At 41.8% G+C, this 27,040-nt stretch overlaps 1 protein-coding gene across 6 annotated transcripts in view; it reads right to left on the reverse strand.

Moving 5' to 3' along the window:
* The window catches only part of MORC1 (MORC family CW-type zinc finger 1), a 77,470-nt gene that overhangs the window by 2,603 nt on the left and 47,827 nt on the right, over positions 1 to 27,040 (reverse strand). For 4 of the 6 annotated variants that reach the window (XM_053304823.1, XM_053304825.1, XM_053304826.1 and 1 more), the window contains 11 exons: positions 24,689 to 24,817; positions 22,911 to 23,016; positions 21,721 to 21,856; positions 14,155 to 14,223; positions 9,779 to 10,018; positions 8,943 to 9,035; positions 6,701 to 6,776; positions 5,582 to 5,657; positions 3,710 to 3,856; positions 2,279 to 2,369; positions 1,432 to 1,482 (listed from right to left, as the gene is read on the reverse strand). In XM_053304823.1, coding sequence (XP_053160798.1) covers positions 1,432 to 1,482; positions 2,279 to 2,369; positions 3,710 to 3,856; positions 5,582 to 5,657; positions 6,701 to 6,776; positions 8,943 to 9,035; positions 9,779 to 10,018; positions 14,155 to 14,223; positions 21,721 to 21,856; positions 22,911 to 23,016; positions 24,689 to 24,817 — 1,214 coding nt within the window. The remainder of the gene's footprint in view (positions 1 to 1,431; positions 1,483 to 2,278; positions 2,370 to 3,709; positions 3,857 to 5,581; positions 5,658 to 6,700; positions 6,777 to 8,942; positions 9,036 to 9,778; positions 10,019 to 14,154; positions 14,224 to 21,720; positions 21,857 to 22,910; positions 23,017 to 24,688; positions 24,818 to 27,040) is intronic. The other 2 variants (XM_053304824.1, XM_053304827.1) reach the window with 2 other exon arrangements.

The raw sequence follows: 27,040 nt of genomic DNA on the forward strand, positions 1-27,040 counted from the left end.
TATTAATTTCTCCCCGTCCCTTTAATAAAAAAAAAACAAGACATTGTTCTTTTTAAAAAATATTGCTCAAATATTCCATGGAGCAAACATTCTAATGTTTCCCACAGGAAAATAATGGAGAAGATGCAACTTACCGAAAGGTTAACCATTATCTGGCTTAAATGAAGGAATTGTTGAGCTACAGGTTCTCATGAGTACAGGAGTTTACTGGAAGTTATGATCACCTTAAGTGGCGCAGCAGGGAAATGCTTGACTAACAAGCAGATGGTTGCTGGTTCAAATCCTGGCTGGTATTCTATCGGGCAGCAGCGATGTAGGAAGATGCTGAAAGGCATCGTCTCATACTGCGTGGGAGATGGCAATGGTAAACCCCTCCTGAATTCTACCAAAGAAAACCACAGGGCTCTGTGCGTGCCAGGAGTTGAAATGATCAGAATATTTCACTTCGCAAGCACTGGTATATTGCAGGTGGAAGTTCTATAATATGGTAGTTTGCAAATCATCTGAGAGACTCTCACACAGCCCACTTAGAGCAGCAGCTGAGACTCCTGAGGTCAAGATACCTGTGACTATATTTGCTATCATGCACTTTTATGGTGACTCTTCAAACTCGGTTTAAGGATGACAGGGGAATATTGCTGAAAATTACACACTTCAAAATCAACTTCTGCTGCTCCTGAGCAAAGAGGATTGTGCTCTAAGAATGCTGTCAAAGGATGCAAGTGCTTAATTTCCCTAAGGCTCGCATGAGAGCCCTGCCATCTGTTTTGGGAGAAAGCTCTCCTCCTGTAATTTCAAGTTATGAGGACAAGCTGCAGTTGCTCAATGGTTTCAGAAAGGCACTTTGCATATGCTCAGATATACTTTTTCTAAATATGGAAGTGGATGGTTTTAAATGTGCATAGCTAAAGCCAAGGTTGCCAGTGTGTGTGGGGGGGGGGAGGGGGGGGAGTTTCAGATGATTGCTGGGAAATTTGGCTCCTGGGCAGCGGGTGCTCCTGGCAGACATGTTGTCTGAACCTGCCAAAATCTGGTTCCTGAGCCTTCTGTCTGACATTTGCCTGATATTCTCTATGTATTTGTAACCTACATTTGAAATTGGGCAGAGAATGTTGGGTGGAAAGCATGGGAACCGGACTTTGGCATTTTCAGAAAACACAGCCACCAGGGGCACGCACTCCCCAGGAACCAGACTTCTCAATATTCATCTGAACCTGACATATGATTCCAACGGTAGCAATTTAACGGAAGCAATGATGTCCTTTTCTTTTTATTCACTTTGTACAGTTAAGGGAGTCAGCCTATGTCCCAATATCTCATGGATCACATTTCTGTTAATACATCTCATACCTTTACACACTATGATTACTACTATTGACCCGGTGAGAAATTAGTTCAGAATATTAGTTGAACGGGTTAAATAGCCTTTACCTGGTCGATATATAAAGTTACATTCTTGTTCTGCTCAGAACCATCTTTCAGCTATTATAAATAAAACAAAATGCACAAATTTAGATAATGGTATAAGATGTTAAAAGCTGTTTACACTCAGAAATAGCTAGAGAGAACTGAAAAATGTAAAATCATGGGCCCAAGCCCACACTGACTGAGCTAGCCCCATTTCAGGCAACATTAGTACTGAGAAACAAAAATACCAAAGAAAGAAGAAAACACAGTGTAGGGCAAGAGACATGACGTTGGGCAGCTAGAGCAGTGGCCCACTATCCTTTAGTACTAACAATATATCTGTATATCCATCTCCCATACCTAAAAACAAGAAACCTGTGTGATTAAATGCTGTTGTATAGCTAATTATAAATATGCTGGCCAACATCCTGTCTAGTGAAGTGTGAGTGCTGAGAAGCTGTGGTACTGCTGCTCTTTCCTAATGAATGCCTCTGTGTGGCTGTCAGGGACATATTTTCAGGTGGCACAGAGCACTTCTGGAGGAAAGGGATGAAATTGTGCATGCTTCCATGCACATGCACAGGTTGGTGCTGTGTTAGTTGAAGGCATCCTCAGCACTCGTGCTTCTCACATAGAATTCACACTTCATTATTCAGGACGCCGTCCCTTGCTACATAATCATAAACATAATTTAATTCAAAATTTGTTTTAAAATGTTGTAATAGTTTTTAGCATTTTTTAAAATTTCAAATTATTGTAATGTTTTTAACCTTTTATTTTGTTTTGTTTGTATTGTTTTATTGTAAACTGCCCAGAGATATAAGTTTTGGGCAGTATACAAATATGTCAAACAAACAAATAAATAACTTACCTTGAACATAACTAAAATATCTTCAGTGGACATACACATAAGTTGTTCTACTGAAAGCTCACATTCAGGTAGAAAATAAAGCAGGATCTCTCTAGAAATGACAACATAAACAATATACCAAAAGAAAAGTCCTCTATTATTGGTTCAAAATACTGAAATTCAAAATCACAGCAGATTTAAATTCCAATCCTTTGTTTTTAGTCGGAAGGAAGTTCCACTGAACACAGTGTGACATGCTGGTACAAGGTTTTAGGCCTGGAATCTTATGATCTATTTTTGTGAGCTACTGGAAAACACCTATATCGGGAAGGAGTGATATAGGAAGATATTGAAAGGCATAATTTCATACTGTGTGGGGGATAGCAATGGTAAACCCCTCCTGTATTCTACCAAAGACAAGGACAGGGCTTTGTGGTTGCCAGGAGTCAACATCGACTCGGTGGCACTGGCACACTTTACCTTTAACTATGCTAAGCAGTAGCCCTCATACAGATGCTAGAGCCTAAAGGAAGGGCAAGGGTAAGCTACCAGTATTGAGACCCAACTCCTTTCTCGGCATTGGCTCAAACAGTAGATGTATAGTCACAAACAGAAGGCAAGCCACAGCCGGACCTTCCATAGGAGCATTTCAGTAATGATTCCACACAGTGGCTGACATTCAGACTAACAAAGCTCTGTTGTGAGTTCAGCTAACTCAGCTCCACTGCTCATGCAGACTTCTCTTCTCCTGGAAGTGCTCTGTGCCACCTCCCAAAAATGTTGCAGAGAAATTACTTACCTTCTACAAGTAATTGTATAGGAAGCAACTTTAACTGATAAACAACAGTTTGATATTTATTACTAACTAAAATACAGGCTAAGTAAATAATAAACAGGCTAACAGTCCCTCGTGCAGAGAGAGGGAGAACCTCTCAGTTTGAACACAAGTCAGCAACTGAAGAGGAGACAAACAAAACTAGAGTCCACCCTGCCAAGCCAATACATAGATACATTCAAACGGACAAAAGTACTGTACTGTATAGAGAAGAGCACAGAAAATGTACACAATGGGAATTTTGTCAACAAAAAGTTCCCCTCACAGGCATATTTTTGGGTGGTGCAGGCTGTTTCTGAGGGAAGGAGAGGTCATAGAATTCTACCCCTGTGTGTGTGTGCGCGCGCACACACACACACACACACACACCCCTGCAGCACTGGTATGGAGCTATTCAGAAGCACCAGTGCTTCTCCTGTTGCACCAGTTCTTCCTTAGTCTGGATGTCAGCCAGTGTATATAATTCATTAGTTTAGAATCCAGCAGACCCATCACTCATCTGCGATCTTGATTCATATTTAGCATAAAATCTTGTTGTCAGGAAACAAGGGCAAAGCAAATTTCTGGATTTTCCAGAAATGGAAATCCATCCATATCTGCATGGATGTAGTGCTTACTTTATGTGAGATGTTAACATTTTTATCATTGTGTTTTCAGAAATCCCTTGGGAAGTCTCCTGTGTCTGTGAAACTGCAACACTGGAGTCCTTCACAGCAACAAAGACTTGCTCTTTACTGTCTTCTTTTGAAGCCTCTGTGGAGCCACTGAATATAGATAACATAAATAAGTTAGTCATGACTAACTTGCTGCATTGCTTTTATGGTGCTTAGTCATGCTTAGACAGTGCTTAGTCGTGGCTGACTTTCTTTGGATACAACCCGCTGAGATTAACGGTAAGTTACTGGTCACAAGGAGCTCAAGCAGCACAACTGCATCACAACAAGAGTTCTAATGTCTTCCCAGGGAGGCAGGATGGTAAGGCCTCCCCGACTGTTTAATGGCCAGCTAAAGCTGCACAGAGATTCAAAAAATAAAATAGTAAAAATAAAAATAAAAATAAATAAATAAATAAATAAATAAATAAATAAAATAAAAAGCAACCATTCCACCAGAGACTGATGAAGAGGAGTCATATTGATTAATGTCACAGGAACACAGAAAGCTGCCTTCTACATGAGTCAGACCCTTGGTCCATCTTATTATCTACGTATTATCTACATAGTGTAGTGCTTAGACTGCTGGACTAGGACTGGGAAGACCAGAGTTCGAATCCCCATTCAACCATGAAATTCACTGGGTGACTCTGGGCCAGTCATGTATCTCTCAGCCTAACCTACCTCACAGGGTTGTTGTGAGGATAAAAATAACCATGAACAGCACTCTGAGCTCCTGTGAGGAAGCATATGGGCTCTTCCTCTCCTCTGCTGGGCTTCTAGCCCAGGGGTTTATCTTCCTGACCTATTATTTTGAAGCAAGCCACATTCAACGCCCTTCCCCCGCACACACACTTTTCAGTGAAAAAGGCCCTCAAAGTGTCTAGCAAGGAAATAATAAATCAATAAGATGACAGTAATTAAAAACAAGACAACATAACCCACCACAAATATAATACCACAAAGGAATAGCCAAAATGTTATAGATTAAGGCTGCCATGATAACTGCAGCCAAAACTTTGTTTCTAAATTATGATATGCTGAGGCTCAATCCTGCTTGGCAGTTACAAATAGTGGCTGACATCCTAACAAGGCTGTTGTGCTAGGCAGTTGTGCAAAGCCTGGAGTTTGCATTCCAGACAAGCAACAAGCTAGGTGCACAATCTGTGGCATGCCTCATATGTTTTATAGGGAACATTTGTGCAACACAGTGCACAAATGGGTGTCCTGGAAGCAAAATTTAGGTTGCTAGGTAGGACCCCCCAAGGGTAGCATTCTCAGAAATGCTACCTGTTCCACGTGCAGGGCCAGCAAGACAGGCAGAGCTGAGTCTCACTGCGTGGATGAGGGTTTTAGATTTGTTAGGCACTGGCATACATTTTGAGACAAGATGGGCCTGTACAAAAGAGACTAGTGAATCTGCCCAAGATGTGACATGCCTCTAGTTCCCTCAAATGGAGTATTACTTTTATCACTTTTACAAAGCTTCACAAGCCATACATTTATTTATTTGACTTATATTCTGCTCTGTCCCATAGCCTGAGAGTCGGTTATTGCATTTTGGGAAAAGTTAGTAGCCTGCCTGCAAGGGACTCATTATCCTTTATTAGCCACTGCAGCTACACTGTGGTTTACTTCTTTTCTAATGCTAACGCCCGCCCCCCCCCCCCCGCCCCTCCACCCCGGATCAGCACCTTAATTATGACAATTGACTCAATATTCTTGCCCTTTTTCCATTGTGACTTCCTTGCCCATAAAAACCTACTGTAATATTATATACATTGTAACTACTGTGTAACCCAATGTGCAGTCCAGTAAGGATTCCAGTACACTCACCTTTTCAAATCCTTTCCCTCAAAATGTACAGAACCATGACTGAAGCAACTGTCTCCGTTTTCCTCACTTTTTTCCTCTTTTATAAATGGGTTAAAGAGAAATAACAAGCACAGTTAACAGTTGGAGATTTAATCTTATGAGCAGGTCTGGATGGGAGGCAGAGCTCTGTGCAAGGTGCTTTCCAGACTAGACCCTACACCAGGGTCAGGACGTATCTCGGAAGTGTGCTTTCACACTTCTTGTCTCGTGGTACCGTGTAACCAGGTACCAATGGTACACAGGGTACCATTCACATTTCCAATGCCTTGTTTCGAATTTAAACGTTGTGAAATAGAGCCAGGATGTCGTATATCCGGCATGAAAAAGTTGCTTTCTTTTCGGGTTGTTAGTTGCCACGAGACTGCTCCCTCTACTCTTTTTGTTTCAAATCTGACTTGCCCAGATGGAGGCATTTTGCTGCTGATAAGCAGCTAGTCTGGAAAGTGCCCAAACTGCTACGATTTTCCCAGAGGAAGAGTAGGAAAGAAACCTGGTTATGTGGAACTGGCCCAGTGTTAACAGAATGAGAGTTGGAGCCTGTTCATGGATTGGAATGCTATACAGCTCAATGTGTGGGTCAGGCTTCGTTTATGTGTCACATTTTCATAGAAGCCAATAACATTTGCAGCCTCCTTGAGTACACAATGAAATAGCAGTAAAGGGGCCTTTACTCACTGCAACACTTCTCCTGCACAGAGCTCTCTAGCTGCTTGTGCACTTTTAAAACGAACTCACTCACAGTCATTCTTACAAAAATATGTACATTGTATACAGGCATCTGAATGCATGTACAGTACAATGTATGAATAGAACTTTACCGTGTGCTAGATGGAATGATCCTTGTTGCTTTCACTTACGCAAGCACATGCATGAAGAATAAACCAAACTATTGTGTGGATGCAATTCTCTTCCCAACAGAAGTTTTTGGTTATGTATATGGGTCCTCAAGCATGTTTCTTTCTCCAGTTCTAATTCAAAACTATGTGCAAGTGGAATTACTGATTTTGATCCATACAGATTATAAAAAGAATCTACTGATTAAAACATGGAGCTATTGAAAGTGTTCTTATTTGATTTTACCTTTGTGCATGACTGCAAAGTCATCATATTCTTCATATTTTGGCAAATCTTCAGTATCACTATCAGATATTACAACCTACAATGTAACATTTAATATAAATGTATTATAATTTTAATATTATAAACAGGGTTTTTAATTAAAATATTTAGAAACAGGTCCTTGGAACTACAAATTTCATTAGAGACTTTGTCCCAGTTTGGAAGCTTGCCATTTGGCAATCTCTTTCTGCATATCACCTATTCATGCAGCTCATATATTTCAGAAAGTTCTCCTTATGGTGTCCTCCAGAACCTGGATATTCTTCCTAGACAACTTCTCTCTTGTCTATATCTCTCCCAAACCAAGTACTTCTGGGATCTTCGCTTGAGATGCATCATCATGCAACTTGTCTATGGGGCAGGCTTTACTCCTCAAGACTGGGAGAGAGATAGCTGCTGTGTCACAATGTCATGAGCATATTACGTGATGATATTTTCTATATCTTGACCTTCAAAGCTACTTATACACATATTGAAGAGGGCTTACCCTTGAAGGGTTCCGCCTCTTGACACTTCCTAATTTGATACTGATCAATTAATAATTATTCTTGTAGCAGGGAGCACTTCACTCAAACATCAGTGAAGATTTCCTGGGCTAAATTACTAAGAAACAACAATGAAAGCAAAACAAAACCTTCCTATCACATTTGCATTTCAAATTGTTTCTTTGGGAACTCCAGCAAAATTGATTTTAATCTCCTGTTATTACCCCTTATAGGCATCTATGGCCTAGACTAATCTTAAGCGATTCCAAGATGTTTGTCTGCATTACTTTCCGGAAGCCATCTCTTATACTTGTTGATTGTTTCTCATTATTGCTACTTGTTATCACCACAGACTCTCAAAGTAATTGTAAAATGTGAGATCCATCCGAAATAGGTTAGTGTACTCTCATTTGCTGGCATTCTTTTTGTTTTAGCTAGCCCACCTGCTATTTACAGTAAATGGCAGGGACATAATTAACTTAGAATAGCAAGCTTTTTTAAAATAAATGTGCTAATTACTTCTGCTACAGTTTATGGACTGTTTTTTCTTCTTCTGTCAGCGGCATTGACAAACCAGCACCGTAGAGCAGAGGAGCCACAAGTAATTAAGGCAAGTTGTATTTCAAAGTAGGGGTTTAAAATGCTCAAAGCAGCCAGTAGCATATTAGGGGGCTTTAAGTAATTTAATCCCTGGCTATGCTACATTTTCTGCAGTGAAAATTGTTTTTTCTACCAGGGCATTATAAAGACAGACAAGTGCATTCTTTTTGAATATTGTTACTGCTGCCAACTGTACAAGACCCCCCCCCCCCACCGCCCAAAGTATGTATTACCATGGAGTGGTGGAAATGTGAATTTCATTCAATCCACACTTGGCTCAAACTATATATGGCACTGTTGGATTTGTTTGTTTAACAAGAACTGCTCAAATCATGTATAAACAAGGGAGGCTGTTCTCACACGCAGGCAAAATCGAGCTAACAAAGCCAAGCCAAGCCTTGCCCGTGTGTGAGAACTGCTAGGATCATGCCCGATCCCACCGACATCTTGGTAGCAAACCAAGCGAGCCAGCCACCCTCTCTTAACCAATTTTGCTGACTGTCTGCATGCAGCCAGGGCTGGGAGACTGTGGGGCTCTCAGCTAGAGTCAGGTGGCTCCCCATAATGCATTGTGCACTCGCGGTGGTGCATTATGGGAGTTCCGGGGGCCTTCCGGCCTCCACCAGCTGCCAGTAGCAGCCGGCGAATGTCTGGCCAAGTGACCCGCTCATCCAGCAAGAAGACCAGGATAATCTGCGGTGGAGGTAAGCATGTTAAGGCTTCCTCCCCTGCAGTGTGGAGCCCCTTCTCCGTGATTGTGAGAACAGGCTCAGTGTGTGTGACATGTGTGTGCACACCTGATTTTAAGAGCAAGGGGGTGCATGGGCAAGGAGAATGGGGCCCTCTTCTCACCCGTGATTTCTTTCCAAAGCTTCCTCCCTGCAGGCACTGCTGGTCAACCTCACTTCTGATATTGTGGGGGGTGGTAACCCATTGGTAGAACAATGTAGTCATATCCATTCTCACCGGAGTCCCTATTTTGCCTCAAAATTGGACCCATCCATCTCTTTATACATGACTGAGGAGATCTGGGTTTAAAAACATGGGTCTACCTCTGCCTTGTTTAGCCTGAGGCTTAGGATCTGTTTTACACAAAGAAAGAACAAATGGGCTCTTACACAAATAACTTCTGGCTCGCTATCTGTTTCTATTTTGATGACCTCAAGTTTTTCATTATATGGCTGTTCATCTTGTTTTTTCAGAGGTAACACCTGCATTAGAAATAGAACTAGTAATTAATTACACCTCAATAACAATGGTATCAGTGGGTAGTAATAGCACATGAAGGAGTGCCTTATTCAAGATAGAAAATACTTTGCTTCTTTCAAGCAGTGTGCCAGCTTCATTACTTACAATTAATTATGACAGAGTGAATTGCCACAGAGGCCAGGTAGCTCAAGGCTTCAGGTACACAAGACTTCTAATGCAGAATCAAGCAGTCTGCCCAGAATAGTGGGAATTGTGTGTATGTGTGTGTGTGTGCGTGCACATGCATACATACACACTAGTCTGGAACAGAAGCTCCCATCTTTATGGACCTATCTTGGACTATGTCCTCATGTTAGTGCAATATATTTGCAAGAGTGCAACACTAGTCTGGATGTTTGCCATTGGTTTAAGTAGTTTGATTGTTCATTGGATGTATCTTTTTAATGTTGGTCATGTTAGCTGCCTTGTTGGGGCCTAGGCTTGAAAAGCAGGGTATGCATATTTTAAAATAAATAAATATTACCCTCTCTGTAAGAATCAAATTGTGTCCTCACATGATGAGAGCTGAAATTTATCATCCTAACCTAGAGAGACACTGCATTCATGCAACATTTTGATCATATCGTTTTTATATATGATGACCGTATCCTTTTAAGCAAGATTTGAATTACAGTAAGGATGATGAAGCATACCAAATACTTTAAGACCCACTGAATGTTTTCAGCACACAATGCCGATACTGTACCATTGACATATTGTGATCCTTCCTATCCTCCAGCATGGCAAGGGAATATTCCTCTTCCTGACAAGGATGCTGTTTCCCCCTAGAGAGAGTCTTTTGCTTCGCGGGTGGCTGCTTTTGATGGCTCGAGTTTTGTATGCGTCCTTTATTTGTACCACTTTTAATCAAAAGTCTGCAGGCTGGAGATGGATCTTTATAAAAGGCTTTCCTTCGGCACACTCTCTTCTTGACATTCTCATTTTTCTTGAAAAAGAAATTGGCATCACTTTTTTTAGCCAGGACAGAATTGTTCCACTGGGGAAAATATATATATCTGGTAGTTGGAGCCATGAGAGAATATAAATTCTGATTTACTTGGGGACAAATCCCAAATCCACTGAGGTTCTTAGAGATTGTTTTGAGGTCCAGGGGCTGCCAAATTATTTATTTTGCTATGTCATTTTGAGGGGTATTTGTCATTTTCAAACTTCAGATTTGCCATTTTGCATTAAGTAATTTTGCATGGTATTTGCATGGTATTTGCCATTTTGCAAGAGAGAACATATAATGGATGTTATTATTTTCTTGGTAGAGGATAGAATGAAGTATAGGTGAGTACACACAAAGTGCATTCACCATATCCATTCCTCACATCACCTCCCTTTCTGCACACCCCTTTTCTTCTAACACCCCTCTTATTACTAAGATGTTAGATGTTAAGCAGAAGTTAGGCTTTTACAGAGGCATGCTTAAAATCAGACGTGACATGCTTCTTATTAAGCCCTATTGCTTAATAAAAGACAGGCCCATTTTAAGTATGCCTCTAGCCCTATTCCCATGTTTAATATTCATACAATGAGTGTACAATGTATACAAGTACAGATTCTATCTATCTATCTATCAAACTTCTATACCGCCCAAACTCATCTCTGGGCAGTTAACATAAAACAATTAAAACACATATAAAAAGTTAAAACAATTCAACAATTTAAAATCAACCATAAAATTAAAACACAATTTTAAAAAGCTGGGAAAGCTTGGGTGAAAAGATGGGTTTTCAGATGTTTCTTAAAAATTGCCAGAGATGGAGAGGATCATATCTCAACAGGGAGCGCATTCCACAGTCTTGGGGCTGTAACCGAGAAGGCTCCTCTCTGTGTAGCCATCAGATGGGTTGGTGGTAACTGGAGACGGACCTCCTCAGATGACCTCAATGGGCAGTGTGGCTCATAGTGAAGAAGATGTTCTCTTAAATACCCAGGGCCTAAGCTGTTTAGGGCTTTATAAGCTATAACTAGCACTTTGTATTTTGCCCAGAAACCAACTGGCAGCCAGTGAAGCTCCATCAGCAAAGGAGTAATGTGGTCTCTCCGAGATGACCCAGACACCAACCTGGCTGCCACATTCTGAACCAACTGAAGTTTCCAGACTACATACAAAGGCAGTCCCATGTAGAGCGCATTACAAAACACAGGTACAGTTATTCACATGTTATTCTGAACACAGGCACAGCAGTACACCTTCATCTGTACCATGCATTTGAGGGGCCTGTAACCAGGCTCACTTTTAAAACAAATGTAGGTACTGTTGTTCACACAAAAAAACATGTCTGCGGGTACAGAGAGTACACTGCTGTGAACACAGATACACTGAGTATGAACATAGATACAACATAATGTCTAAACTAGGGGTGTGCACGGAACCGTCTGGTCCCGTTCAGTTTGAGTCTGGACCGGATCTGAACCAGACTGGGCCAGTTTGGTGTGGCACCCCCTCAAATCCCCCCAGTTTGGGGGGTGGGGTGGGGTTAGTGAATAATTTTATTTTTATTTTTTTACTTCGGGGAGTTTTTTTTTACTTATCTCCTTCGGGGGAGTTTTTTTTACTTATCTCCTTCGGGGGAGTTGTTGGAGGTGGCAGGGGGGTAGTCTATGGAGGTTCCCCCTCCCCCGCCAGCCTCCCTTGTTGCCACCAATGGCTGTTTGGCTGGCTCGGGCCTTCCCCCTCTGATGTGGTGGCAATTTTGGAGGCCACTGTACCTGCGCAATTGGCCTCTGTGTGACCCAGGCCATGCAGAGGTCAATTGTGCAGGTGTGGCAGCCTCCAAAATGGCCACCGTGCTGGAGGGGGAAGGCCCGAGCTGGTGGCGACAATAAGGGAGGCCAGCAGGGGGAGGGGGAACCTCCACAGACCCCCCCCCGCTGCCTCCAACAGCTCACCCGAAGGGGTAAGTTTTAATTTTTAAAAGAATCCGAAAACCCCCCGAACAGTCGGGGGGGGGGTGTCGGTCTGGGGTCAGACCGAACAGGGGATGGTTCAGTTCGATCCCCAACTTTCGAACCAAACAGGTTCAATGTCGAACCTGTTTGCACATCCCTAGTCTAAATATGGCTTCCATAAAATGCATTCAGTCAAATGCCTAGTATGGTTCTAAGGGCTGCACAGCACACCAGAAACCATGATTGATTGATTTATTGTTAAATTTCTATACTGCCTTTTAGTAAAACAATCTCAAGGTGGTTCACACAAAAGTTAAAACAAGACAATTAAAAAATACAGTTAAAATATTAAGCTAGAACATAAAAATACAGATCTGATTAAAAAGGATTAAAAAATAAGCACAATATAACCATAAAAATTACAAACCAGCAGCAACAGAAACAATCATACAAAATCCTGTGTAAAAAGCCAAGATTTTACAAGCTTCCTAAAAACCAAATACTTTCTAAAAAATGATCAAAATATTCACACTAAATCACCAAATAAACTTCATGAAAGATGAACCAAGTATCTGATTTGAGTTTGCCCCATACACATAGGCAATGAACGACGGGTAATGTGCAAGACCAAATACAAATATATTCCCAGGGCAAATATATTCCCAGGCTAATTTTTAATGGCTTCAGAATGTAACCAACAATACTTATCTGTTTATTATAATATTAAAATATAATAAGCAGGTAAGGGCTGATGGTTATATTCTGAGGCTATCAAAAATTAGCCTGAGAATATACTTGCCCTTTCTATTCAATCTGACATATTATCCATCATTCATTGCCTGTGTATACAAGTGGAGTAAAAGCTGGGACCTGGACCTAGACCTGGAGGGGACTCAAATCCTTGTTAGGCTTGCCAAACAACTTGGGAAAATGCACTCCTCCACACTGTTAGATGGAAATAACGAATCTACCTCACAAATAATGATTATAAGTCTCTGTGCATTGAAGTTTGTATCCAAAGGACATTGAGTGCATCAAAAACAGAAGCTCTGCAAAAGGGGCTCTGCAAACGTTTGTGGAAACACTAGCACAATAGTCCACAGAGTGCCATAACAGGATGGGCTCTCTGGCAGTACAAGCAGAAGCACATCTTTGGATTTAGGGTCAAACCAGACAGGATACTTAATTTGGACTTGCAGGCCCCCCACCCCCAAATGAAAATAGCAGGTACAGTAGACCAAATCAGGACTATGGTGTATGGGGAGTATGCATCACACCTTTTATTCTCAATCTGTGGTGTTGAAAGATTCCTCTCCTCACCCACCCACCCCACCCCACCACCACCCACCCACCCCCGCCAGCTGCAGAGGAGCATTTTCATTAGAATTGCGACACAAGGGGAAAGGGTTAAATATATCACAGTTCCAATTCTGATTACCCCCGCCTGCTATTTCATTTAGGGGGAACAGCAAACATGCCCAAATGATGTGTTAAGCATCATATCTGAGTTCACTCTTTAGTTTTACGTTTCTTAAACAACAATCTAGAGTTGAAGTGCAAACAACAAAAGTTCTTCCGGCAGCAGAAGATATCTTCTACGTGTGGAAGATACCTCGGATGAAACCCTCTGCATACCATGCAGCTGCTTAATAGCAAAACAACATAACAAATGCTTGAAAGATCCAATACGATTGATTTCTACTCAGAAGTAAGTTCCACCAATTTCAGTTAGGGATGTGCATGAACTGATACAGCACCTCCTTAGGGAAGCGCCAAACCGGCTTCGGCACCCACAGCTCAACTGGTTTAGTGGGGCAGGGAACGATTCCCTTAAGAAGCAGGTAAGCAGGACCTTACCTACTCTGATGCTGCCCTGCCGCTTTTCCAGGCACGGTGCTCGCTCTATGTGCATAGTCATCAACACCATGCTGTCCACACAAATGGCCACCCATGTGCATGCCGACACCACACACAGGCTGCGGGGAACAGAGCAAGCGCTGTGCCCAGAAAAGTGGCAGGGCGGCAACGGAGCAGGTAAGGACCTGCTTACCTGCTTCTCAAGAGAACCGCTCCCCACCCTGCCTGGGGCTGCCTGAGCCCGTTCGGGCACATCCCTCAATTCAGTGTGGGGCATTCTTTCAGTTTGGTGTGCATATAAGAATTCAATCAATTCTTACTCACATTCTTAGCAGGTGTTTTGCTGTTATCTGTATGCTGGACAATTGTATGTGGCTGTATCAAGTGAAGTTTCTGTAAGAAAAAATAACACTTAAGCAGACATTTGAGTATATTCATTATTCTTATCAACTGAAGCTATGGTCCTATCAATGCATGCCTTGAAATAACCTGGACTTAAATCACAGGTGCGACATTTCTTGTACAGAACTCACTTCTGTGTGGAACTAAACATATTGCAAATGTGTGGATCATCACATATAACTGTCATACACATGTTTTTTCCAGGGTATGTACACTGAATTTACAATCAGCACAAAATACTCATGATCGTATTTTTATAATATATGCTTCTGAATGAGAAATTTTGAATATCAGTAACTGGATGATTGTTCTTCAGCGACAGAGTTAATAGTTTACTCTGCCAGGAAGGAAACTGCCTTTGTTCCCATTAACAAAAGTTGATCACTAATCCAGGAACTAGACTTGTTCCCCTTATCAGTTGTGAAATATGCACTCCCTTGATGAGGTTGGCATCAAGGCTGAGATATAAAACAGAGAAACTCAGGTAGTCTCACATGTGTACTATATTTCCCAAAGCAATTCCCACATTCAGGAAAAGGGGATGCAAGGTACTTTACTTTATATGTTGTCATTCTCAGTAAACACATATACTATGGTATATGTGGTCATTCTCTAAAAATATAACATTAATTCTGTCACTGCCTTTTGTGTAGTAGCATTATAACATATATTCAATAGTAAAGGCTGATTCACCTTTGTTTAGTACTGTAGCTATGTGCTTGACATGTTATATAATTATTACTTATAATTGCAAGAAATAGAAATTTTACAGTTTTGCCCAGCTAAGAAACAGAATAATATACAGTACATGTTCAAATGCATCACATGTGAAGATGGTTATATTGTTCAGATGGTTTGGAGTGAGAATGAACATTTGATCAGTTCCTAAAGCACAACCTTATGGGCAATCTAAAACGATGAGCATATACTGCCATGTACATACTGCTTCTAGAGATAATGTATGATATACAAACATGGAATGTATGCTGAGGTCCATTTTACACATAACCTTTCCTTGTGGGTAAATTCACTATGAGGTGCTTTTGCCACGTCAGTTTCATATTGTGATAATATTGTTTGACTCAATCCCACATGTACTAAGAGATAAGCACTAGTCACACATTATGTTAAGTACATGTAGAAAAGTACACTTATCTATGCCCTTCATTTGAGGGGGCCTATGCCCAGGTTCAATTTTTATGAACACACATGCAGTCATTCACACATAAACATGTATATGAGTACAGAAATGCACTTGCACATACAACATCATGTCTGAATAGGCCTTGCATATCAGAGCCAGCTCCAGGATACTTCTGGATGGAAAGCCATACAGTCTGCTTCCTGACACCTGAAAGCTGCATGGAGAGAAAGTTGAACTACCGCAATCTCAAATGGCAGTTCAAGGCCAAACAATGTTAGTGTAGATTGTACAGTCCCAAAGTGACACTGTAGGCCAAGTACTTATTTTCAGCTAGCACTGGCTAGTTTATATAAGAAAAAGCAAGCATGTTAGTGCCAGAGATGTGCTTAAAGTAACATCTTGTATGGCAATGTGATGTTGATGTAAGCAGCATGCCCAATGGATTTTTAAAAAAGTGTTGCTTAAAAAATAGCAGATCCTCCCCAACAGCTCTGTGGAAGACAATCCTCAGTGGCATAGAACTTGCAGAAGCAGAAGATCTCAGCATCAATCTCTTGTATCTCTTCTTAAAGTGTGCTCCCCATCGTAGAGATGGGGTTTGGAAAGACATATGCCTGAGATCTTAGAGAGCTATTGAAAAGTAAAGTAGATTATTAATTATTATTTTTGTTTACAGTCAGACAGGTGTTATTGACTGGTTTGTTTTATCCAGACATTGAGTCCTTCCCAAGGACCTGGGATGGCTGAATTTTATTATCAATATGGTTGCTGTTATTATTATAGATAGCGTCGCAGAATATAGGCTGTTCCCAGTAAAGCTGATTTTTGTAATTGACTGATGGTGATTCACCTCTGAGGAAGGTGAGAGCTATGCCAGAGGTCCAACCATACTGGACAGTCTCATCAGAGGAGCCAGACGAAGAGTGACAATCCCATTAACAATATGGTGAGACATAACTTTAATAAATCTATACCAGATCGCTCGTTGCCCGGGTCAACAAGGACCGCACCAGGTGGTGGAGTCCCTGGACATCTGGTGGCAAGTGGGTTACAGGACTCAGGATCTTCAGTTGAGCAACCAGGGCTGGAGACAGCAAAGTTACTGGAAGAAACGTCGCTTAACTGGAAAAAATATAGGAAAAACACCAAGAAGGAAATAATGATTTGCTATTACAAGTCTAGTCCAACTAGAAGAGGTTATTTAAAAAGAATCTGCCAAATTTGGAAAGAGAAGCATCCAGATACAGGAATAATAGAACAAAGGCTAGCAGACCAGAGAAGATTCATAATAATAGAACAAAGGCTAGCAGACCAGAGAAGATTCATAATAAGAAATAAAGTATTCACAGGAGTTGAGCCGGTAGAACTGCAAAGAGCAACACAGACTCAAGATATGGAAGAAGAACTACCACCAACTGAAGAAACTGCTCAGGCACAGGTGGAGGAAGTGATGGAAATAGGAGGATGCCACTGTTGCCGAACTGTTTCAAAATCAAAACCTGGCAAAAAAAAACCCACCACCACCACCACCTTTGCCTTCACCTAAAAAACCTGAATGCCATTTAACAGAAAAGCAACAAGAACTAAAGCAAAAAAATAACTGAACACATGGACCAAATAACCACCAGGGTTCGACTTCCAGCTCTAAAAACAGTTGCCAAAAAACAACTTGCTCAGGCATTAAAAGATGTCAATGCTGCACTTGCACCAATAATAAGTTATTAGTGCAATAACTTGCACCAATAATTTGCAAGAAACAAACCAACTAATGAACAGTGCAGCAACGATAACAACACAAGATCTCAGATATAAGATCAGTGAACCTCTAAAAAAGGAAAGTAGTACATCACCTAAATGGAAGATAAGATTAGAAAATAAAATCGTCAGGCTTAGATCAGATGGTAGTAAATTGAAAGATATGAAAGACAAGAAGCTGACAAATGAAAACACCAAACAGTATCTGATTCAAAAATACCATCTAGATGCATTCATTTATTCGATTTCTATACCGCCCTTCCAAAAATGGCTCAGGACAGTTTACCCGGAGAAATAACAAACAAATAAGATGGAACCCCGAAGGGCTCACAATCTAAAAATAAACATAAGATTGACACCAGCAACAGTCATTGGAGGTACTGTGCAGGGGGTGGACAGGGCCAGTTACTCTTCCCCTGCTAAATAAAGAGAATCACCACGTTAAAAGGTGCCTCTTTGCCAAGTTAGCAGGGGTAAGCCAAGTTAGCAGGGGTTTCAAGGAAAATTAGAGGAGTCCTGGAAATAATAAAGCAGCAAATAACAGCAGTGTCAAAGAAGATTAGCAGGTACGAAGCCAGAATTACACAACACAGGCAGAATCTCTAATTCCAGTCGAATCAGAGACGTTTCTACCAAAGCATAGAAGGAGAAAAAGAAACACCAAATAAAGAAGAAACAGTGCAATTCTGGGAAGAATTATGGGACAATCCAATAGATTATAATAAAAAAGCAGGCTGGGTGAAAGAGGTCGAAAAATGTAACCAACAAATACAAGATCTAATAATAACACCAGAATTTATAAGTGAAAGAGCAAAGAAAATTAAAAATTGGACTGCTCCAGGCGACGAACTGCATGGCTTTTGGCTTAAACACCCAACAAGCCTTCATAAGCAACTATCAAAAAAGTTCAATCAAATTTTACAAGGAGATGATATTGAACAATGGCTAACAACTGGGAAAACTCATCTCATCATGAAAGACCCAGCAAAAGGTGCAGTTCCAAGTAATTATTGACCGATAACCTCAATGGCAGGAATAACGTACAAGCCATATGGGAACACCATACAAGCCATAAACACCTCGGCTATACCTTTTATCAGATACACTGCAGGAATAGTAGACTGGACCCAAGCAGAGTCCAGTAATTGGCACCCTAGGTGCAATTCCAAAACACCTTGAAGAGCACCTCAACACCATAGGGGCCACAGAAATAACCACTAGCCAATTACAAAAAGCAACTTTACTGCGAAAAGCCTATATTCTGTGACGATATCTATAATAATAACAGCAACCATATCCTCTCTAATAAAATGCTTGGTGTTCGTCCGTGGACGGACACCAAGCGTGCGTTCATGTCTGGCCTGTTCTGGGCATGCGCGCAGTGCATGCCCAGAACAGAGCAAGGGAGGCACGAACGGTAGGACCCGGCGGCCATGTTGGGGCCGGGAGAAGGAGAAGTGGCCGCCGCCCACGCCGGGAGGAGAGTGCGGGCGAGGCGGCGGCGGTGGAGCTGCGGCCACGGCCAGAGGTGGCGGTGGCTGTGGCGGGGCAACTGGCGGCGGGAGTGCGGGTGAGGCGGCGGCAGGGCCAGAAGCGGCCGCTGCAAACAAAGGAGAGAGGCGCCGGGGGAAGAGGTGGTGGCGGAGCCGCCGCCGAGGCCTGGCACTGCCGGCAAAGCCGGGCGGGGGGGGGAAACCTTGGGGCCCTAGCCCGATCCCACCATTCCCGTCCCCCCCCATATTACTAAGGGCCCTTTCCACTCAAAGCACCAGTTTGAGAAGAGCCTTTGCAGAGAGAGAAGCTCTGCTAGGAAGCTCCTCTTTCCTGTAGAAATGGTGGGATCGGGCAGCTGGGAGGGCGGTTCGGCAGCAGCGTCCGAGGCGGCGGGGGCCGAAGGCATTACTAGCGCCTGTTTTTCAACGGGCTAAAATTCATTTGTTGATAATAAAATTCAGCCATCCCAAGTCCTTGGGAAGGACTCGATTTCTGGATAAAACAAACCAGTCAATAACACCTGTCTGACTGTGTAAACAATAATCATTATTATTATTAGTAGCTAAGTAGATAGCACTGGATGGACCAATGGACTCAATACAAGGCAGTTTCATGAATCCATAAATCTCCTTAAAAGTATTTTCCTACTTGTGCGGCTTTTTTGGATCTTGGATAATATGGATTTTATACAAATGTGAAGCTGATACAAATATTTCAAAAATGCAAGGAAATGTTGTGAATACTGACTAAAAAAGAAATACCATCCCACTAAATAGGGCAATTTTCAGTGGAGATAAATTTAGGCAACATTTTAACTACTTTTTCCATTTCCATAAAGTTGTTCCTAACTTTTATATGCAAAACAAAAATACATTTGTTTGCTTGAATAGTGTAGATGTAAACATATGAATAAATGGCTCATCTCTGTGCACAGGGTGTCCTGTTGAGTCTATTCACTATCCAGAAGTTTGAAAAGTGAACTGAAATACCAAAGTCAATTTTGTCCTTGCAACTGTGACTTCCCCCCCATCAAAAGCACAATTCTTTCTTTGAAATTTTCATAGCAAATGAAAGTAGTTTATTGTAATATGTGCAGGATATTTGCACAGTTTGAGCGATATTCAGCGCACTTATCCTTAAAAAAAATCCAGCAGGCCAGGTACTGCTGACAAGATAAAGGCAAACAGAGTGTGCATAGTATAGTTAATTGATTAAGAGAATGCACTGAACATGAAAGGTATGAAGTATATGATGAGAAATTATCTTAAACAGAAAAAATGGCCCCCGGCATGTTTCTTAAAATAGGAAAAGATGAGTAATCCTTGGGTTTTCTTAGATTAATGTGCAAAATGTTGGAAATTCTCTGTGGTGAGAGAATCCCTTTCTCATTATAGCAGAGTGCACAGAGGCACAACACACAGCGGATTTAGTTAGGCATGCGTGTATGCTGAGAGTAAAGTAACTTGGAGCCAATTCATAGTTTCAAATCAATATATAAGGCATTTATTAAGGAACTCCATTCTAGATAGGAAAGTGAGGAGTTAGGATCTCTAATCTATCTATCTAGCTGGATGCAGATGGATTCTGCATCTTCTCTGCACACATGGTGCAGGGAGAGAGGCTTGCCATGTTGCAAGGTAGAAGGGCAGGTGGGGAAGAGAGAGAGAGAGGAAGGAAGTTAATCCCTGAGATTAGCAATCTACATATCCAAAGGGATAGTGTCAGAGCAGTGGAGAAGGGGTGACCAATGTCTTGACCCTCTAGCCCTCTGACTCACTAGTCTGTCCTCCACTGTCTGACAAGAGACAGCGCAAACACCCTTTAACTTCCAACACAAAAGAGGCTGCATATGTATTCATGATCAAAGTTAAAACTGTTGGGGTAGTTCCCCCTCCACTTTCCTAGAGGCTACCGGAAGACCTGTGTGCCCTGAGGGAAAAGGGAAGCCCTGGCCAGGAAGCTTTTGCTCCCTTTCCTGAAAGAACCATAAATAGCCTGAAGGAAATTTGGGTTGGTTTTGATGATAAAATTCCCACCCTCTCAGTCAGGAAGGGGACACACAGAGAGCACTCACTGGGATATTCTCCATGGACATCCTAGTGCTTTCCTGGCAAATCCCTTTATCATCTTGAGGGGAGGAGAAATTCATCTAAATAACCCCTCATATTTGTAGACTTATTTGGAGTATGTAGAGAGGACATTTGGATGAACAGGCTATCTGATAGGGATAAGTGACACATTTTTGTCACTTATATACATTTCCTGTCACCATATCTCAAAATGAACAATGTAGAACTGGAAAAGGTGCAGAAGAGGGCAACCAAGATGTTCAGGAGCCTGGAAACCTTCCTTATGAGGCAAGGCTACAGCATCTGGGGTGCATTAATTTAGAAAAAAGGTGATTAAGGGAGATATGAGAGAGGAGTTATACATGCTGTGGGGTGAGTGGACAGAACCCCCCTCCCCAATGCCGCTGGGTTAAGGCCGAAAACTGGCAGGAGAGCACCCAAAGTGGGCAAGGGGGTCATTTAGAGGTCCGGCGGGGGGAGGGGGACCCTCCGTGGACCCTCCTGCCACCTGCAGGAATTCCTTCAACGGGAGTACAAGGTAATTTTTTTTAAAGACACTTCTGGTCCACAAACCCTCCGAGCCTTGGGGATGGGGAGTGGAGTTGGTCCAGGTCTGGACTGAACCGGGGGGGGTCGGTTTGACCCCAAACCATAGAACCCCCAAACCATCAAACCCCCAAAACAAAAACTGTGAATTGTGAACCCCCGAACCGGTTTGCACATCCCTAGGAGCAACAGCAGGAGAGAGCATGCCTTCATCTCTTGCCTGTGAGTTTCCCAGAGGCATATGGCAGGCCAGTGTGGGAAACAGGATACTGGACAGGATAGGCTTTAGGCCTGATCCAGCAGGGCTGCTCTTAAGGATTTATTTTTCTCATCTATAGCACCAGAACTGTAAGATGCCAAACCTATCCTATTCAATAAAAAGTATGAAGTATTCAATTTTAAATCTTACAATTTAATTCAAAGACAAAAATAATAATACAACTCTATGGACATTTTCATAAACCTCAGCAAATAGCTCACTTGAGATAGGTATTCCAGCTTCCTTTTACGTTGCTGAATGGAATCTATTAGTAGCTTTTGTCTGTCCTTCACTGACCGTGATGGTGGGTTGAAAGTGCCCAAAGGGATGGAGGGCAAACGTTCTGGTATATTACACCTACAAAGTGATATCAATCAAGGCAAGAAAAAGAAATGACAGTAAAGAAATGTCTTTCTGATCACAGACCATTCACAAAGGAAACAATTCAAAGCCCTGCCTGCACAGGAGCTTCTCTTTCACTCAAATAATGAAAAAACCTTCTGAGTATGCATAAGCATTCAAGATGCCTGCAAAAAGTCTCAGCCCACAACCCTCCCTTGTGTATATGTGCATGCTCTTGGTTGTCCTCCTCTTGTGAATGGGTGTGGAGTATCTCCAAGATGATGTCAGACACTTGCACAGTATGCAAACCTGCTACATTGGCACCATAATGGCCAAGCAGCACTCCATAAACTTCATGCAATCACAAGTCTAGCACCATTTTGTAAGACTTAGGCTTGTGCCCATTACTGCTATTGGTGCTGCTACAAAGTCTCATGTGAGATTGCTGTATTTTTGGCAAAATTTATTCAAAATTTGCCACTTCTAAATTTGACCCATCTTCTAAGGTGAGTTTTTAACCTGTTTTAGTTAGTGGTTGCCCTTGGATATTCCCCTCTGCATATGGCGATTGTTCCCCCAGTCACAGAACCATGTCAAAGTGCAGAGAACACTTTGTGCAAGCAGAGTTCTGTATGTGCATCTGAGACAACAGCTTGTGGTCAGGCTTTGTAATGGCAGCACTGCTCTCCGGCTGAATGGTGGCCGCTTCTCACGTAATTTTTGGAATGGAAATTCATGCTCTACATAGTTCATATGTATGCTATGAAAAAGTAACATTTATAAGAGCAGATGTATTCAAATGTTAATATCTGTACATGACGTTTCAGATTGGGTTCTTCTCTTGCAAATAGGCCTACACATTGTATTTCTGACATATTTTAATGCATTTTAATGTACAAATGTGACAGTCCTTCTTCAAGCAGATTATTAATAATTCACATGCTCAAGTTGATGTGAATATAAAATCATTGCTAGTAATACATCTTTTTGTTACCGCTGTGTATATCAAGGAATATGAGCAAAGAGGAAACTCTGTTACACATTGTAGATCTAATTTTAAAAAGCTTACTTATTTTCTAGAGGGTTAGGGCTCTTTGCACAATTCCAGATGCCATGATGTCCTCCATTATTTATATCGGTGTCGAATGACAGGAGTCTCCATTTAAGGCAAATATCTAATTATATTAGTAAAGATATTTCAAAATTAACTATTAGTTAATTATTTATTTTATATGGCATGCAAATCAGTTACCTGAATTGTTTAGTCTTAATTATCAATGCCTTGACAGGTTTGATTACTAACAGGTTAGTGAATGTGTGTGTGCTATTGTTTTTAGAGAAATATTCTTTCCCTTCAAATTTAGATTGTCAAAGATTCAAATTTACAATAGTGAATAGAAAAAAAAATGTACATGAAGGAAGCCTCCAATTGCACTGACATTTGATAATTAGTAGGCCTGTGCAAAGTCAGATCGGCAATGCTGGAACTGATCTGACATTGCTGCAATCTGTTAAAAAAAACCTCAGCCAAGTTCTGATCCCATACTGGGTCCCCGATATCTGATCAAAATGGCCAGAAATCATGTCGGACAATTGGAATTCATGTTGGAGTGTCGGAAGCACAAAATGATGGAAACTGCCATTTTGAAACCCAAAGCAAATCAGATTGTTCCCCACAGAGGTCAATGGGGAAATAGAAAAAAATAAATAAATCAGGAAAAACAAACACCTGGGCCTAGGACCTCAAAATTTACGGTGGTAAAGTCCACACTGGCAGGGGAATTCTCTGTAGGGAACTTAAGTGAATCGGACAATCCTGTCATTTTTAATGTTTTTTGTTTGTTTGACGAGGGGTTCTTGCTCAAGAGCACCATTCTGGCAATGGTAAAATGGTGTTCTTGCACAAGAGCACCATTTTCCCATTGCTGGTTATCTAGAGCAAGAACACCACTTTGCCAAACTAAACAGGTGTTCATGCACAAGAGCAACTCATTAAAAATAAATCATTAAGTGTTGCAGGATTGTTGAATTCATTTCAAATTAACTACATAGAATCCTTCTAGCCTGTATTTCAATTCTGCCGAATTTCAAAGTCCTAGGAGCAGCCCTTTATTTTTTCCTGAATTGTTTCCATTTTGCCATTAATCTCTATGGGGAACAATTCAATATTAAGTTGGATTTCTGACTGGAATTCTGACTCTGACCCGACTTTTGACATCCCAAGGGGCCCACAAATCAAATTCTGATATTTTTATTGGGTTTGGATTGGATCCAATTTTTTTGTATGTGCACAGCCCTAATAATTAGATGAGAGTCTTCCTACATGCCCCAAAGAGAACAAAACACAGGCATTCCCAAAAGTCTGGCTTAGCCTTCCTGACCTCATTCTGTTTGTACTTACTCCTCCATCTCAGCCCAAAAGGTATTTCCTCACGCAGAGAGAGAACATTAAAAGCAAGTATATTTTAAAATACATCTATATTATACCATACAAACAAAAAGCTGATAACTTGCTAATAATCCTCTTTATCAGACACTAAGGCCTACAAAGCCACATATGTTATATGCTGGCAGCCTTTACAACAAAACATGAAGGAGATCTCTGTTATATTAGCTGCCCTACAGTATGCTTTTAATGGAAGTAAAAGGTGAAACAAAAGAGTTGTTGATAAGAGGAACCTTTCAGAGGAGGAGGAAGTGAAAAGCACAGCAGTGTACAGTATGTGTTATGAAGAGGAAAGCTCTTATGAACATGTTTGAAGTCAAAGAAACAAAGAAAACCCTTTTATCCTGCTGAATTCTATTTTTTCACTTTCTCTTTTTATTTGTTCAATTGTATAAACTCACCACACTGAACAATGTCGGGAATTTCCACTGCCCGCCTTCTCTTGTACTGAATTGTATCTGAAGGTTTCTCATTCCATTTGTCATTTAGATATCCAAAGTCATTCCAGAACAAAGTTTCTCCTCTTTGACCTTGGAGGACAAATACTGTATGTGTCATGTTATACTATATATTGTTAGTAGCAAGACAGCAAGCAGCTAAGTGTCACCAGGAATCATTGGTCTGGGGCACATGTGTGGTTCACCATACATTATGTTCAACATTCATATGAGTGTATTTTATTTATTTATTCATTTTCTATACTGCCCTTCCAAAACTGGCTCAGGGCGGTTTACACAGAGAAATAATAAATAAATAAGATGGATCCCTGTCCCCAAAGGGCTCACAATCTAAAAAGAAACATAAGATAGACACCAGCAACAGTCACTGGAGGTACTGTGCTGGGGGTGGATAGGCCCAGCTACTCTCCCCCTGCTAAATAAAGAGAATCACCACATTAAAAGGTGCCTTTTTGCCAAATTAGCAGGGGTTTACAAAGGTACAGACCTATACACAGGTACAGTCATTTACATGCTGAATGCATGTACAGAAGTACACTTCCTTTCTGTACCATGCATTCCAGGGGGCCTATAACCAGGTTCACTTTTAAAATGAACGCAGGTACAGTTGTTCATACAAACACATGTAAAAGTGTACAGACATCTGTACACTCATACAGTGTAATGTCTGAATCAGGCTCATGAGCTCTGGATTGGGTTGCACAGACACTGCATTGTGCAGGGCTAGCACGTTTACTGTAGCTTGGGGCCTAGATGTCTACATCCGTAAGAGAACACCTACTGAAGCTATTCTCACGAGCAAGCAAACCTGGGCTAAGGGAGCCCAGCCCAGTTTTGCTTGCTCATTAGAACCAGCAGGCTCGAGGGCAAGCCCAGTGGCTCCACGGCGGCAAGGCCACCTATGTAGCCACCCCCTTCAACGAGGTTAATGGAATGAGCAGCCCGTTAACCTCGTTTTCCAGATCACGTGTCAGCTGCAGGTGCTTGCACTCGCACGTAATGCACTCCCACTCCCACAGTGCATTACTGGGGCTCCGGGTGCCACACGGTGGCGCTTTCCTTAACCCGACCCCCGGAGCTGTGGGGTGAGGCATGGCAGGGCACGGGTGGCCCACAGGAGAGCCGCTGCTCATCTGGACGGGTGATCCGCCCACTCAGCGACAGGCAAGTGCTCATCTGCGAGGAGAGCGGGTCAAAGCCACCCTCCCTGCAAACCTTCTCTCAGTGTTTGACACTGCTCATGTGAAGCACCTCACTCTCTCTGAGCCCTGGTCAATCAGCCGCTTCTCTAAATGATAGGGTGTAGCCTATGAAAATGGGGACTCAATGTGAAAAAGCCCTGCCTTACCCTGAGCAGGAAGGAAAGGCAAAGAAGGGCTGTTTGGGAGTTTTGGTAGCAGAGAGGCAACCAAATGAAGGCAGCAAGAGCACGAAGGCGGCAGGTAGCCCAACTTGTAAGCCACCAACCTGGACTTGAAAAGTCTTCTGTTTTTGCTGCCTGTGTAGGACTGCACATGGGGGGTTGGTAAGCACCTGGTTTGCTACACTACATAGCTGGTGGGCTACATGCTGCTTGGTGGATCACATGTTGTGCAGGCCTCCTCTAACTTCTTTTTCGTGATTAGAAAGAAATGTAGGTAAGAGTCATTTGAGAACTGTTTGCTTCTGTGAGTAAGAGCAAAAAGACACACGATGAGCCTGAGATTCAGCAACTGAAGAGACTTCTTCTCTTCTCTAAAAGTTAACACAGAAAGAGAAGCCAAACAATCTGGGAGGCAAAGACTCAGAAAGGTTCAGGCTATGATTTTAAATGTTTCAAATTTGCAAATATGATTGATTAAAACCAGGTTTTAAAATGTGTGCAAAAGCAACGGCACTCAGATTAAAAATGCAGAGGATCAACTACATTTGCATATGCACACTGATGCAATTTATTTTTTTAAAAATACACAGACATGTTTGCCTGTTCTCTCAGCCTCTCTGCTAGGTAAATAGTAATTGCTTGTCAGATTTTATTAACAAGAAGTGTCTTGCAGTTTTCTCATTCTTTTTATTCTCCCCTTGTTCACATGGTGCAGTATTAGCTTCTTCAGTTCTGAGATGCCTATTTGGGTTAGAATCGTACAGACAATGGTTTTCCACGTTTCACTCTATGGATGCGAAAGCTGGACTTTGAAGAAGCAAGATAGAAAACATATTGTGACGTGTTTGAGTTTTGGTGCTGGAGAAGACTTTTGAGGATACCATGGACAGTCAGGAAAACAAACAAATGGATCTTAGAACAAATCAATCTAG

Source organism: Hemicordylus capensis, chromosome 3 (assembly GCF_027244095.1).
Source record: "Hemicordylus capensis ecotype Gifberg chromosome 3, rHemCap1.1.pri, whole genome shotgun sequence".
NCBI lineage: Eukaryota > Metazoa > Chordata > Lepidosauria > Squamata > Cordylidae > Hemicordylus > Hemicordylus capensis.